The following is a 14,166-nucleotide window of genomic DNA, read 5'->3' as shown; positions in this document are numbered from 1 at the left end:
TCACGTAGTTCAAAGACATTTGCATTTCCCAGCCTAGCAGGTGATGCAAGGGACCAATAGAGCCACCTGCTTTTACACTGCCCTAAAAAAAAAAAAAGAAAGACTGGAAGAAGGAGGGACTCTAGTTGATTCTCTCATTTAGTTTCTGACTAATTTAAAGAGGCAGGAATGGGCATCCTGTAATTTACATTAAGACAAGAATTAGTTGGCCAAGTTCCAGACATTGGCTTCAGTGGAGTACATGGCTATAAGTAAATGCAATATCTAACACTAAGTATTTTAAATGTAAAGGCCAGAAGGGACAATTTGAGCATTTAATCTGACCTCTTGCATGTCACAGGCCACAGAATTTCATCCAGAAACTCTTGAGTTGAGCCCACTGATGACATATGATGTATGAACTTAATTAAATTCATTATTAGTTACATGTATTAGATTATTTAAAGCCTATTTGGTTATTAAATATTTTTATTACTGAGGTGTAACAACTATGCATATATGCATGTAGTTGCTCCTCCAAGAGACATTGCAGTTAGATTGAGTAGATTAGTTACTCCATATTAAATGATTATCAATTATTGGTTTGGGACTTTATAATTGGTAATTGCAAATCTATTTATTAATGAGTATTAATTTCTGTATTGGATATAGAAAAAATAATAAAACACCCACATAAAGCAACGGACTTACTTCCTTATCCGAAGTTTCTTTTTGCTACATCAGCATCATAGAAACACATTTATTATTACTCCTCTGGCACAATGGAACTCTCAACAATAAGAGTAAAGCGTGTGTGTGTGTGTGTGGTCCGAGACTGTGGAACAAACTTTCCCATAAACTAAGGAACATCACCAATCTCACCACTCTGAGGGCAAGACCTTGCCTTCTCTAACATAAACACATGGCAATAGGTATATATATTTAAAAAAAAAAAAAACACTACCAAAACAAAACACTCCACTTCTCATGGATGAGAATGAGATGAGAGAACAAAGATGTGACAGATATGTAGTCATATTGCTTAATACACTACTGAAAGGCACTCAGATACAACAGTGATGAACATGGTATAAAAACGTATTCAAAGGGTAAAGTAACTGATCATCATAATATAATCATACACAAATAAAAACTGCTGATAAAGCAGCACTACAGGAGCACTCATTACGTATGCTTATACAACCCAGAAGACTTCCATTTCTGCTGTCATTGAAACATTGAGGGTAGCAAACCTGATCGACAATGTCGTTCACTTTATCCCGCTCGCAGTCCAGAATCACTCGTCTTTCCTTTTTCACCTCCAGATCTTGAAATAGTGAACGGTAAGTTTCATCTTTTCGGTCATTGTTAATATTTCCTACATTGATAGCAGTCACTTGCCATTTCTTTTCAGCAGCAGAATCCAGGACTGCTTGCAGTGTTGATAAGCCTGGTAAGGGGTGTGGGGGTAAGACAACAGATCAAGCTGCAAGAATAACACAGGCCCATAACGTGTAAATTGTAGCTAATTTATTTTAAAGACTACTCAGTAACTTGTGTGGTTGCCAAACAGAAAAGATAGCTGTGACAGAACTCTCCTGAAAAGGTGACGCACCTGGCTCTGATCCTGCATGCCCTGTGCACACACAACTTCCATGTAGGTCATTGCAAGGAATACAGGATTGGACCCTATAAACAACTACATTTTGTTTTTGCTTCAGCTTGCTTCAGGAAGAAATTGTATCACCCTACAATAAAAACTTGCAATGCATTTGGGAGATACTCTACTTTTCAAAAGAGGCCTTTTAGGAGAAAAATTATCCAATTACAGCAACGGAATCTCTTGTTTATTACTACATGCTATTGAACTGTTTACCTCCCCATGCTTTAGTGGCAATGCATTTAAAGCCTGATCCTGATCCCAGTGCCACTGAGGTCACGGCAAAACTCCCAATTACTTCAGTGGTTCTTCGTGAGCCCTTATTTCTGTTGACTAAAGTAATAGCCCCAGTTACAGAAGATCTGATGAAATGCTTTTCTTTCTAACCTAAACAGACTCAGTACTAACACCCCACAAGCAATTTTTACAGATGTCTAAGATGTCAATTTTTACAGATGTTATTTTATTTTATTTTGGAAGGACACGGAATCTTGACAGAGAGATGGATTCTCAGTACAATTTCAACAGCTAACAATATACTGTAAGTTCAGTAGAAATTTTACTGGTCTACATTTCCCTTACATGAAGTAAAGGAGAACAAAATAAAGAAAGATGTAATTCAGTGCCAGTAATGAAAGTCTACCCTGAAATAAACACTATTTCTCCAGCTGCCAGCAGTGAGTGAGAATTATCAGCTATAAATTTTACCCAGAGAATCCCAAAAGGAGTGTTTCTAGGACGGCATATAGTATTTATCCCAAGTCAGTAGATTTTTCACAACCACATCGATGTCTATATATAGTTTATCTACCGTAAAACCTGAGTAGTCATTTCTGACTTGTGTAAATAAACTGAGCCATGCATTTTCTTTGAGACAAATTTCGGCCACAATATATAAAGAAAGTTTTACACATTACTCTCATTAACAATAACAGCAGTAACACACATAGTTGGACAAGGATCACAACGAGAATTACATTTGAATTGTAATTTGCAAATGGCTCATTACACTAAGACCAATAGGCTTTTAACAATTAATTTTGACACTTTGAAAATGTTAATGATCTATAAGATTGGTCACCATTATTTCAGGCTTAAACCTTTATTTTCAATGTTTCCTGAAAACAACTGTGGATCTTTACATTGTGGGGGGGAAATTTTTATTTTTTGATGGATGTCGTTTTTTTAAAAAAGATATAGATATTTTATCTAAAAATCAAATCAACAGACTCTAAAACAGATCAGGGCAGGCCAACAAAACCATAATCGTTGTCCTACCTCACATTTTGCAGCTTGCAGTCCTCCTACACGTCTTTAAACTATACACTTTCTATGAGTTGGCATGGGTTGAATATTTATTGTTATTTACAATATAATCCCATGAATCTTTGCTCACAAAGGTTTCTATGCTTTAAACTTAGCTGTAGACTTGTTAAATCTCCCTTAATAAATAGAATCTTTCTTGGGAGGAGACTCCTTTTTAGTGCCTTCTCCATGGATCCCAAGTGGCAGCTTGTACCTCTTGTTTTTTTATGGGCAGGCTCATTAAAGGGCTTCATGCAACAGACTGCATCCTTAAAGAAGCACAGAGAAAAGGGGGCAGGGGGTCGAAGAGAGCAGCTACAACAAGGTCCCTAAACATTTAGGGGTAGCAGGGACAGCAGACCCCAGCGGTGGGAATGGGTCACTGCACCTCAGCAAATTAAAGCAGCAGTTCCAGGAGTGCAACATTTCCAAGTGGGAGTTGGTCAACAGGGAAAGGAAAGTGGCTCATTTACCCCAGAGCAGGACTCATGGTCCAAAAGGATCACACAATGTTATGGGAAAGGCAACCACAACTGAAACAACAGAGGGAATTTTAAGACAGTGGGGGAGGGCAGAATTTTCCTGTCTGGCATTTGGCCAGGACACTTGGGTTTACATGCCAATCCTTTCACTGAGGAGGTCAGAAACCCCACGAGATATTTAACTTCCCTCCCATACACACACTGTGTAGCACAATTTTATGTATCACTGGATAGATTATACATATATATTTTTTTTAAAGTTTGATCCAACTTTTGTGCATTTTACACTGCCTTTGATTCACACATGAAAGATGGCTAGGTGCAACAATGGTCACAAAGTTGAACTCCCTCATTATCAATAGTTGCCTCCAAGGGGCTTTCAGATTGTTATAAACGGATGTAAAGAGCGGCACAGATGAAGCCATTTGCAGTACACAACAAGACATTTTACTTGTCCTGCAAAATCAAGGAACTACATCTACTTGGACCTTATCTATTAACTATTTACATAGAGATCTAGGCTTCTCTCATAACACAAGTCACTCCTATGGCCTCCTCTACTTTTAAGGAAAAATCATATAGAGTATTTATGATTGACCTTGAGAGAAAGAGAGAGGGGAGAAAAAGGGTTGTGATTTCTGAAATCAAATGGACAAATGAATCAGGTTGTTATTGTATATTCATCAAAATTCAAATTAGGGTATTGATTCATTTACATTAAATCTCCGGATTTCTGGACCTTCAGCCTTAAGAGGACATATTGTCCCATATTACTGTTTATGTTGACATTGTGTAACTGTTATGGTGGCCCAAGTGCATAGGGAGACTGCATAAGGCCTAGTTCTAGCATATTAAATCTTCAAGTACTAATTCAGAACTTGAGAATCAGGAGTGTTTTTCCCCAAATGCTCATAATGAGCACAGACAGTTAAGTTCAGTGATCTTTTGAATGGGAGGACTAAATGGAGGCAACCGCATAAAATGTCAGATTAGCATTTTCTTTTTTGAATTAGTAATTTGGCTGCAGATGGAATCCTCTAACACCGTCTCCATTCTCCGTACAACCAAGGCAAACTCCCATACCACTCAGTATTACAAACTATGCAAAAAAAAAAAAAAAGAAGAAGAAGAAGAAGAAGAGGTATGGAAGGTAGAAAACACTAAAAAACAAAATGTGATTAATCCATATGAGAGCAAGTACTGTACTAAATAATGGTCTGATCCTGAAAGGTGAATGGAATGGGATGTGAGAGCGCTCAGCACTTCACAAGATCGGTCCCTAACAAAGGTACTGGAGCTGTAATAATAAACTCAATGTTGTAGAATAAGTAATTAAACTGAAATTGCTATAAAGTTACCTGATTCCACTTTATTAATGTTTTATCCTATGGGAATAAATCTCTCTCTTTCCACAGTAGAAGAAAAAAATAACATGCTGAATCATATATACTTTTTATAGACACCTCCTTGGCAGTGGTCACTGAGGTGATGGTGTTTTGAGCTGAAAAATGGCTTCTCCTAATTTAGGGTCCAATTTTGCCACCTTTACGGACATTGAGAAGTACTTGACTCTGCAGGTAGCCCCGCTAAAATCAATGAAAGAACTCCAGGAGTAATACACTACGCAGTATGAGTAAGTGTTGCAGATTCATGCCCCTAGAGATTTACAAATGGCACCCATCACCTTCCCTACTTGGGTGCCTGGTCATTCAGGTGAAAACACAAACAAAAAATGGCAAAACCAAAATGTGGCAATATATATTATTTCACTTAGTTATTTACTCCCTTCAGTACAGCTGACAGTAAGATGTACTATAGAAATGGGTGCTTTGAAGAATTTTCCTAAATAGTAATCACATGCAGTGTACTAGCACACACTGCAATGCTAGTTGATTGATGGAGCATTGAATAAGCTATTTGCCCTTTCTGCAAAGACAAAGAATGTTTTTAATTCAAATGTGAACTTGAAGAGAATCTGAGAGCAGTCCAGTTCAGGGATCATACTGCATGACATGAAGTCATTTTTAGAGGTCGTATGAGAGCTTTAGTTTATCTAACTGCAGGGCTTAAAAAAACACCACCACATAAACGTGCCTTGAAGAAGCCCCTTTTGATTTTTTTGAACAACACAATGCAAACCAGACCAGTGGAAGGTGGTGACATTTGAAGGTGAGTACGTAAAACCCACTTCACTGCTTGTTAAAAAAAAAAAAAAAAAGTATACCAGGGTAAATTTGAACCATCTTTTAAATCTAACTACATCTTGACCATTTTCTGCACATTTACTTATGACAAGGCAACCCTAAGGAAAGTTTTTGGTCAATGAACATACTGAAGAATCACCACACAATCGCTTTCAAAGACAGAGGACAAAATGAAAACAGAAAGAAGATGAAGAAAGATTATTAAGAAAAAATAAGGAGCACTTGGAGACAAATAAAAAAGTGGAATTCCAACAAAGATAGTCAAAACCGTTCCCCTTTTCAACTTGGTATAAAACCCCCCAAAACAACTAACACACCTGCCACCTTTGCAAATTGTTTGTTTTGATTGTATAAAATAATATGAGTACTGTAATAAAAATAATCTTGAAAGAACATAGGAATTGTGCAGGACAGGAGTGAGTGGGTCATCTGAGCCTATGGGTAGTGGAGTTTGATTTGGTACTGTAAGCCAAGTTCAACAAATGGGGGCGGGGAGAGGGTTGTGTCTAGCGATCTAGAGCTTTTTCCTTAGGTCCTGTTTTACTCTGGGTTCTCCACTTACAGATTCTGCACCTTCTTTGGAAGTGACTCTGTGCGACTGAACCATCCCTTGATGCCCTTGACTACCACCAAGTCTAATTGGACCTATGAGTGGTGTTCTAGGTGGGTGGGATTTGTGATGAGATGAAGTCCTGGATCTTCATAAATTGGACAATTATTGTTTGGAACTATGAGACTGCAGTAGTGAACTATATGTTGGGGGGTGTTGGGGGGTTGCATTTAAAGTTGCTGTGTGGTAGAAGAAATGAGCTGACTGAAATTTGGTTTGGTTCTCTAACTTTAATTGGTATGGCATTTGTAACCTTAATGTTCTAAATTCTTAAAAAATAGAGAAATGTTAAGATGCATTTTTTTAAAACACTTACATTTTAAAATAGATTTTCTAATGGAACTATTTTCCAAAGACAATATTATACTTGCATCAATGCTTATTAGCACATGTCCATAATTCTGATATATACTGCAACTATTTCATTCTCAGTTAAACGCATTTATTCTTTGACCATATACAGCAGTCAGATAAGCTTCTTTTCCTGAGACCCGAGTTTTATATTGTTAAAGTGGCATAAGAGGGAAAACATTTCTCCTTGCTCTGCTTGTCTTTGTAATACTGCTTTAGCATTTCAGTTAGGTACATCTAGCAAAAACTATACTGATAAGTTGTACTGTATCTTACCTCTGTCACTGTCATATAGATATGCAAACTTGTTCCACTGATAGTATTCAATCAAGCTAAGAAGAGCTCCCTTGAGGTCAGGTCTCATCTGAATGACAAATGGGTGTGTTCCATCAGTTGGAAAACTAGGAGTTATGAAGGAGACATGAAGAGTTCCACAAAATGATGTTATGGTATTTACTGACTTCTTGTCATAGAATCCAAAAATTGCAAAGACGCCTCTTGAAAACTGGGAGCAGACTAGAAGAGATAGAAACAAAGACAGATCAAATTGTATGAAACAGCACGGATTTGTAAAAGTTTGTTTGAAACCTATCACATATTTATATTCTACAAATGTATACTCACACACTTTAATTAATGGAGAAAGACAATATTTCTAGATATAACAATATATCTCATATTATTAATCACTAACAAAACTTAATATACCAAAAGCTACCTTAATACAATATACAATGTAATAATGTATTATGTGGCTTACACTCAAAAGAATTATTTCAGAAAGAAAACTTAACAGCTGGCTTATAAATTCCATGCACAAAAGAGAGCTGGAATTTGTTTCTTTAAAAATTGATAATTTCATGTCTGACTATAGCACAATTATGGAAATTGCTACTTTTTATCCTATTAAATACAATCTGGTTTTGGTGACAAGGCTTTTTTAGTCTTTTCTTTCTTGCAAAACACCTTAAACAAATACATTTTCCATTTGTACTGCTTGAGGAAATTGCAAATTCAAAACTACACACCAAACACACAAAACAGCAAACACAGAAAACAAGAGGATAGAGATAGTGGCACTGTATATTGTTGTGTTCCAGTGCATTGTTTAATTAAATGTTTAATATCAGCTTTTTAGGACTCAGCAAAAGCAGGTCTTCTGGATAACACTTGAGGACACATAGAAGAAAGAATAATCTCCTGGGTGTAAATAATATGCTGATCATTATTTTTTAAATCACCTCTACAGATAATTCAAGCCAATGACAATGCTGATCACTGCAGCCTGGGTAAACATCTACGCTTTCTGCGTCATTCTGTTAATCGACATGGCAAATGTCACATGTGTAGAAGAATATATGGTTCTGTTTACTAAAACTGGGGAGAGGAGGAGAATAACTGAAATATTCACTCTGCTTCTGCTGTGTATCCCTGAAACATCTGTGTTATCTGACTCACATTTCTCCTCTCTGCTTTCATGGTCTGTATGTAGTCACCTGAAATAGTAGGCAGATCCATCAAGAGAATATGCCCATTAATCTTGACTGCAGTTCTTCAACATCATGTGCTGCAATCTGCCCTCAACTGCACTGATGTAAATCTGGAGTGTAATAGAGGATGATTTTGCCCAAGTATTAATTATGATGATAATTGACCACAGAGACTATATGTTAGGGCAGTGATACTCAAACCCAAACCTCAGTGGTTCAGAAGTCAAATTAGCGGTCAACATTACCCAAAAATAAGAGTGGTGTTAAGGTGTGAATTTATTGTTTCATTTACTATAGTACTATATATTCATATTTCAACAGTATGACAGGGGAAATATTTAATATATATGTATTATTCTCACAGCAGAATGACTGACCAAGTACTATTATTTATCAACTGCAATTGGTTAATAACATAATAAAAGCATCCTGATTGGTTAATAATTAAATCACACAGTATTTTAATATCATATGCTGCAAAGAGCCAATGGAGCCACTTGCATGTGACAAACCTCAGTCGGAATATCACTGTTTTAGGGCATATGTAGAGGGGTAGAATTAAGGTTGAGTTAATTTTGGAATTAAATGACTTCTCATTGATTTTTTTCTCAGACTTTGATTAGTATTAATGAAATGTTTTCTATTTTTAATTTTCTCAGTGTCACAAGCTAGCTGGCTCTTTAAGGCAAACCAGGCTCGCCCTTGCCCGTGACCAAGCAGCTAACCTCTATCTGATGGTAATATGACAACTTAATGATAATTAGTGATCCAATCTGTGAAAGGGTTAGGAAAAGTTTATACAAATAGAGAGGAGAACTCAGTTAGGGATTGTGTTGTATGGGTTTGGAGCAGGAACACTGAGGTGGCTGAAAAGACTTGGGAAATATATGGGGTTTCAAGTTCTCCATAGCTGAAGCCAAAAGACTGATCTTTATAAAAAGGATAGCTACAAAGGAATGGAAACTGTATCTGTATGGAGAACAAATAGATATAGTTAAAAGGTTTTAATTCCTAGGACCAATATATACGAAACTAAATTATTTTGGAAAGAGCATATAGACTATGTTAAAGATAAATGCAAAGGAAGGATCAACCTATTTAAAAGTATTACTGGAACTAACTGGGAGGCAGGTAAGAAAAAACATTACTGATGGTATACAGAGCCTTAATCAGACCAGTTATCAACTGTGGCTGCCAAGATTTTTGGGTTAGCAACAAAATCAGAACTTTAAAAATTAGATTTAATACAAGCACATATGAGTTGCATATGGTGCATTTATTACAACACCCACATATGCTACACAGAGTTGCTAGTGAAATGCCAGTTAGGTCCAATAATTTCATTTGTGGTGTAACTTTCTGGGCCAAAGTTAATGGGAATTGCAAAGATGGAAGTACCAGATAAATATATGAAGTTTGTTGGGAATTCAATAGGCAACCTATAACACACAATGTTTGAGCTCCAGCTGCCTTTTGAGTGAAAATATGAAGTTGAAAGACAAGGAAAAGCTGAATGAAGTCAGAACTGTTAGTCATGGGAAAAATAGTTATGGATGGAAATTCACATCTAAATGTGGATTTAGATTTATTTTATAAACTTGTGAGTAAAAAGGAGAAAATAGGTATAAAAAATGAAGTATACCAGTATATAGATCAAAAGTGGTGTTGTTTTTGTCAACTATATATAAGTGGGTCCAAAAAAGGGAAAAAACCCATGAAGAGTAGGGACAGCATATTGTGTATGAAAATTAGGAATTAGTACATCTAAAAGAACATCCAATTTTGTAGCTATCATGACAGCTGAACTAATAGTAACAATGCTGGTGTTAAACTTAAACAGCAGTGGCGGTCATTTTTTTGGACTCAATATCAGGCCTTACGGCAATAAAAAAGGAGAGTCTCTGTAAGCAGAAGTGATTTATTCAACTAAATTATATTTCTAATAACAATACAGATGGGAATACATGTAGCATTAGCCTGCATCCCTGCACATATTGGGATAGCAGGAAACAAAATGGTGGACAAAGCAGCTAAATGACTGTAGGAATGAAAGGATTGATAATACCCTGCAGTAAATTGGAATTCAAAACCCTAGTACAGAAAAAATTAAAGGAGAAATGGCAAAAAAAATTGGATCAATGAAAAAAAAAGAGGAAGAAGATTTTTTCTGAATTTTGCTCTGGAGTTGAGGATAACTACTTATTTCAGGGCCTGGTTAGGAAAAATGAATTGATTTTGTTTATAGTACTAATGGGCCATTGTGGTTTAAACAAAAATATTTTTGAATAAACACGAAGATGGACTATGTGCATGCTGTAAGATATAAGAGAAAACTGAACATCTTTTATGGCTATGTGAAGGGTTGAGAAAGAAAGGGAAACGTTTTTTGAGGAATTTAAATGGCTCAGCGTAACAAAAGTTACATCATGTTATTTAGTTAACATATGCGGGAAATGGGGTAGCGTTAGAAAACGGTTGCTACATGACCTGAAAGACACATGGCAGAACGAGAGAATATAAACTGCCCAGTATGTAGGAATTATAGTTGGTGGTGGCTCTAGACTATCCAGTCAAGTCTGCTTCACCATGGGACGGAAAAAAAGACCAAGAAAAAGGGATGGAGAGGCTGCAGAGAAGTAGGGGTGCCAGATGCCTGGTCGAAAAGGGTACTGGTGGTGCTGACCAAGAAGCTAAAAGTCTGGTCAGTGCAGCAGTGCTAAGGCATGCTCCCTGCCTGCTGTAGCTCTGCATGGCTCCCAGAAGCAGCAGCATGACCCCCTCTGGCTCTTAGGTATAGGGGCAGCCAGGGGGCTCTGCATGCTGCCTCCACCCCAAGTGCCAGCTCCACAGTTCCCATTGGCCGGGAACCTCAGCCAATGGGAGCTGCGGGGTGGCGCCCACAGATGGGGCAGTGCACAAAGCCGCCTGGCCGCGACTCTGCCTAGGAGTCAGAGGGGGGACATGCTGCTGTTTCCGGGGGCTGCTTGAGGTAAGTGCTGCCTGGACTCTGACCCCCTCCCATGTCCCAAACCCCTGCCCCAGCCCTGATCCCCCTCTTGCCCTCCGAACCCCTCAGTCCCAGCCCAGAGCCCCCTCCTGTACCCCAAACTCCTCATCCCCAGCCCCACCCCAGAAACTGCACCTCCAGCTGGAGCCCTCACAGCCCTGCACCCTAACCCCCTGCCAAAGCCCCCTCCTGTACCCCAAATCCCTCATACCCAGCCTCACACCAGAACCCACAGCCCCAGCCAGAGCCCTTCCCCAAGTGTACAGATCTCAGAGGTAAAAGAAGAAAGTAATTAAAGAAAAAAAAATAAAGACTTCTAAATATCCTTCACTACAGTAAGATGCTGCAGATCTACGAGGGCTAGAACTGAATATATTCTATTCAGGAATTCCCTTTTAATACGATAGCATTAGAAATTTACCATTTCTATTTCTGATGGGTTATAAACTATGGACTTTAAGCCTGTTATGGGTATAGAACTTAATATTGGCAAGTGTTGGGAACATTCCACATTTGTGGGAAGGAAGGATCTCTCTCTGTGGCAGGTCATGTTGCTTCAGGATCTTTTTTTTTTTTTTTTAAATAGTCGTTTGAAAAAAATCTCAATGGAATATTAGAAGTAGACTCAGCAAGGATGGATTAGGGGGTAGAACACAGATGAGGTAGTCAAAAGTGACATTTACAAATTGCATTTATCCAATGGATTTGCAATTTATCACATGTGCATCAACACCACCTGTGGATGGTATCTGTATGTGCCTAAAATCCCCACAACTGCAGTTCATTTCTCACTAGGTATCTCTGCAGGTTTCTAAGAAAGGCTGTATACTTTCTGAAATTGTCTTCTTATGTTTTAAGCTACTGAAACTCCCAGTTCTAGTTATTACTTTTCTACTCTTGGCTGATAAGAATCAACTGTCAAAAACAACTAACTGCTTCCAACACTCCTAAGAACAAAGAATCCCTTAAACAAAGAACCCCTTAAACTCTGCCAAGTGAAGGGACTGCAATCCTGCAATCCTTGCATGGGCCACACAAAGGAGTGGGAAGCTTCTTTAAAGGTTAAAATGTGCCCCACTCCCTAACTCCGCTACTGTGTATCTAAGCAGGGGGCAGTCAGAATCCAGCCTGAAAGAAACAAAGCTAGAAAAAAAAAGTATTCGGATATCCTCAATGTAGTCTAATATCATCAGTCACACATTGTGTAATGATGTTTGCTGTGCTGTTAGAACGGATTACAGAAGTTATTTAAATGAATGATATTTAAAGGCAATAAAAATATTCACTTTGAGGCTCATTTACTTCTAGAAGGTTGCACAGATGGGAAAACAGAATTTGCTCCTGATAATCTATATAAACTGCCAAGCAGTAGAAAATAGCATACAATTTCAAATGTTAAACTATGTGGTCCAGTCAGAATACAGGTGTCAATTTTAAACCTGGACTACATTTTTCCCCATCCACAACAACAATTAATCTTACAATTGTATACTGAAATAGATGCAGCCTGTGGTGCTCTCCTGTGCAAAACTCCCGTTAAAGATCAATGGGAGGCCATCCACGGAATGTCAGCAAGAGACACATTTACAATACGCTCCTAGACTTGTCAAAAGGTGAATGGTCTCAATGATTCTGGGGGATTTGGCCTCTTGGGAGCAGGAGAAAGGAAATGAGGAAAGATGCTCATATGTATATATGAGATGAACCAGTGAATAACGTAAAAGCTCTAATTCTTTTTGGCAGAATTCCCACTCCGCAAATGTCTACAGTGATACTGCTATTGCTGGAGGACATTCGTTTTACAATGGTGAATCACAAGTTGTTCACTGTTATTAAGTTAAATAAATCATGATGATTAGGACTCACAAACCACTGTAACATGAATTATATATTTTATTAAAGACATTATAAGCAACTGCCAGAGTTCATTTCTTTCAAGCTGTCTTATTTTCAAGTGTTTTTCTTGTGTATATACTGTCCCTTTTTGTTCGGCCTGGAAAATGGCCTACCTGACAACATAAAGGTTAGTGGAAAACAAATCCACTATATAACATTTGTGGAGAGTAGTTGTCCACACTGACACATCACTGCTGATCACCAAAAATGAAGTAAAACAATGCAAGATACTGGAGAAAAAAGAAGAGACCCCAGTAGGTTTTGCTCTCATTCAGCAAAGCATTTAAGTTCGTGATTAAGTCCCATGGAAGTTGATGGAACTTAAGTACATGCCTAAACTTAAATGTGCTAAAACGCTTTGCTCGATTAGGATCTCCATTGGTTACTCCATTATAATCTCTTGCCTTGACAACTCTAACCATCTCTTCTTGGGCTCCCTGCTGTTATCATATTGTTCCCCTACAATCTGTCCCAAAATACAACAGCCAAAATTATCTTCTTTGACTTTTGGGCAGACCAGGCCAACCCTCTTTTTAAAAATAATTCCAAAGGCTTCCACTCACTTACTGTTCTGAGTTCAAACTTCTTGTTTTCATCTTCAAAGCCCTGCAAAACACTTAATTTATCAAAACTCAGCCTATATTTTAATATTATCTCTTCCCCTCCTCATCACCTTTTCAATGGCAATCAGACGATAAGCTCTCTGGGCAATAACTGTCGTGATACTTGTTTTCTTGCACGTTGTTGGTGCTAAAAATAAAAAACAGCTACAGAAATTATTTGACTCCTATCATTAGTGGCCTGCTTTAAAAAAAGGCATGTTAAATATACAGTCTACATCAGAGGTGGGCAAACTACGGCTCGCTGGACCCTCCTGCCCGGCCCCTGAGCTCCTGGGCCAGGACGCTAGCCCCCGACCCCTCCCCCGCCGTTCCCCTTCCCCCGCAGCCTCACCTCGCCACTGGCGCAATGCTCTGGGCAGCGGGGCTGTGAGCTCCTGGGGCACCACAGCTGCAGAGCCCGGCCTGACCCGGTGCTCTGTGCTGTGTGGTGGTGGCGGCAGCATGGCCTGGCTCGAGTGGCATGGCTATAGCGCCACCAGCCACCGGTGCTCCAGGCAGCGCGGTGAGGGGGCAGGGAGCGGGGGAGTTGGATAAAAGGCAGGGGAGTTTGGGGTGGTGG

The 14,166-nt window shown here is 38.6% G+C and overlaps 1 protein-coding gene across 8 annotated transcripts in view; it reads right to left on the bottom strand.

The window, feature by feature from the left end:
• GRIA2 (glutamate ionotropic receptor AMPA type subunit 2) overlaps window positions 1-14,166 on the bottom strand; it is a 115,728-nt gene that overhangs the window by 63,017 nt on the left and 38,545 nt on the right. For all 8 annotated transcript variants that reach the window (XM_073341454.1, XM_073341445.1, XM_073341446.1 and 5 more), the window contains exons 3-4: window positions 6,868-7,107; window positions 1,233-1,429 (exon numbers count right to left, since the gene is read on the bottom strand). In XM_073341454.1, coding sequence (XP_073197555.1) covers window positions 1,233-1,429; window positions 6,868-7,107 — 437 coding nt within the window. The remainder of the gene's footprint in view (window positions 1-1,232; window positions 1,430-6,867; window positions 7,108-14,166) is intronic.

The sequence above is a fragment of the Lepidochelys kempii genome, chromosome 4 (genome assembly GCF_965140265.1).
Source record: "Lepidochelys kempii isolate rLepKem1 chromosome 4, rLepKem1.hap2, whole genome shotgun sequence".
In the NCBI taxonomy this organism is placed as follows: Eukaryota; Metazoa; Chordata; order Testudines; family Cheloniidae; genus Lepidochelys; species Lepidochelys kempii.
Note: the sequence above shows the minus strand (reverse complement) of the source record. Positions and strands in the feature narration are given on the sequence as shown.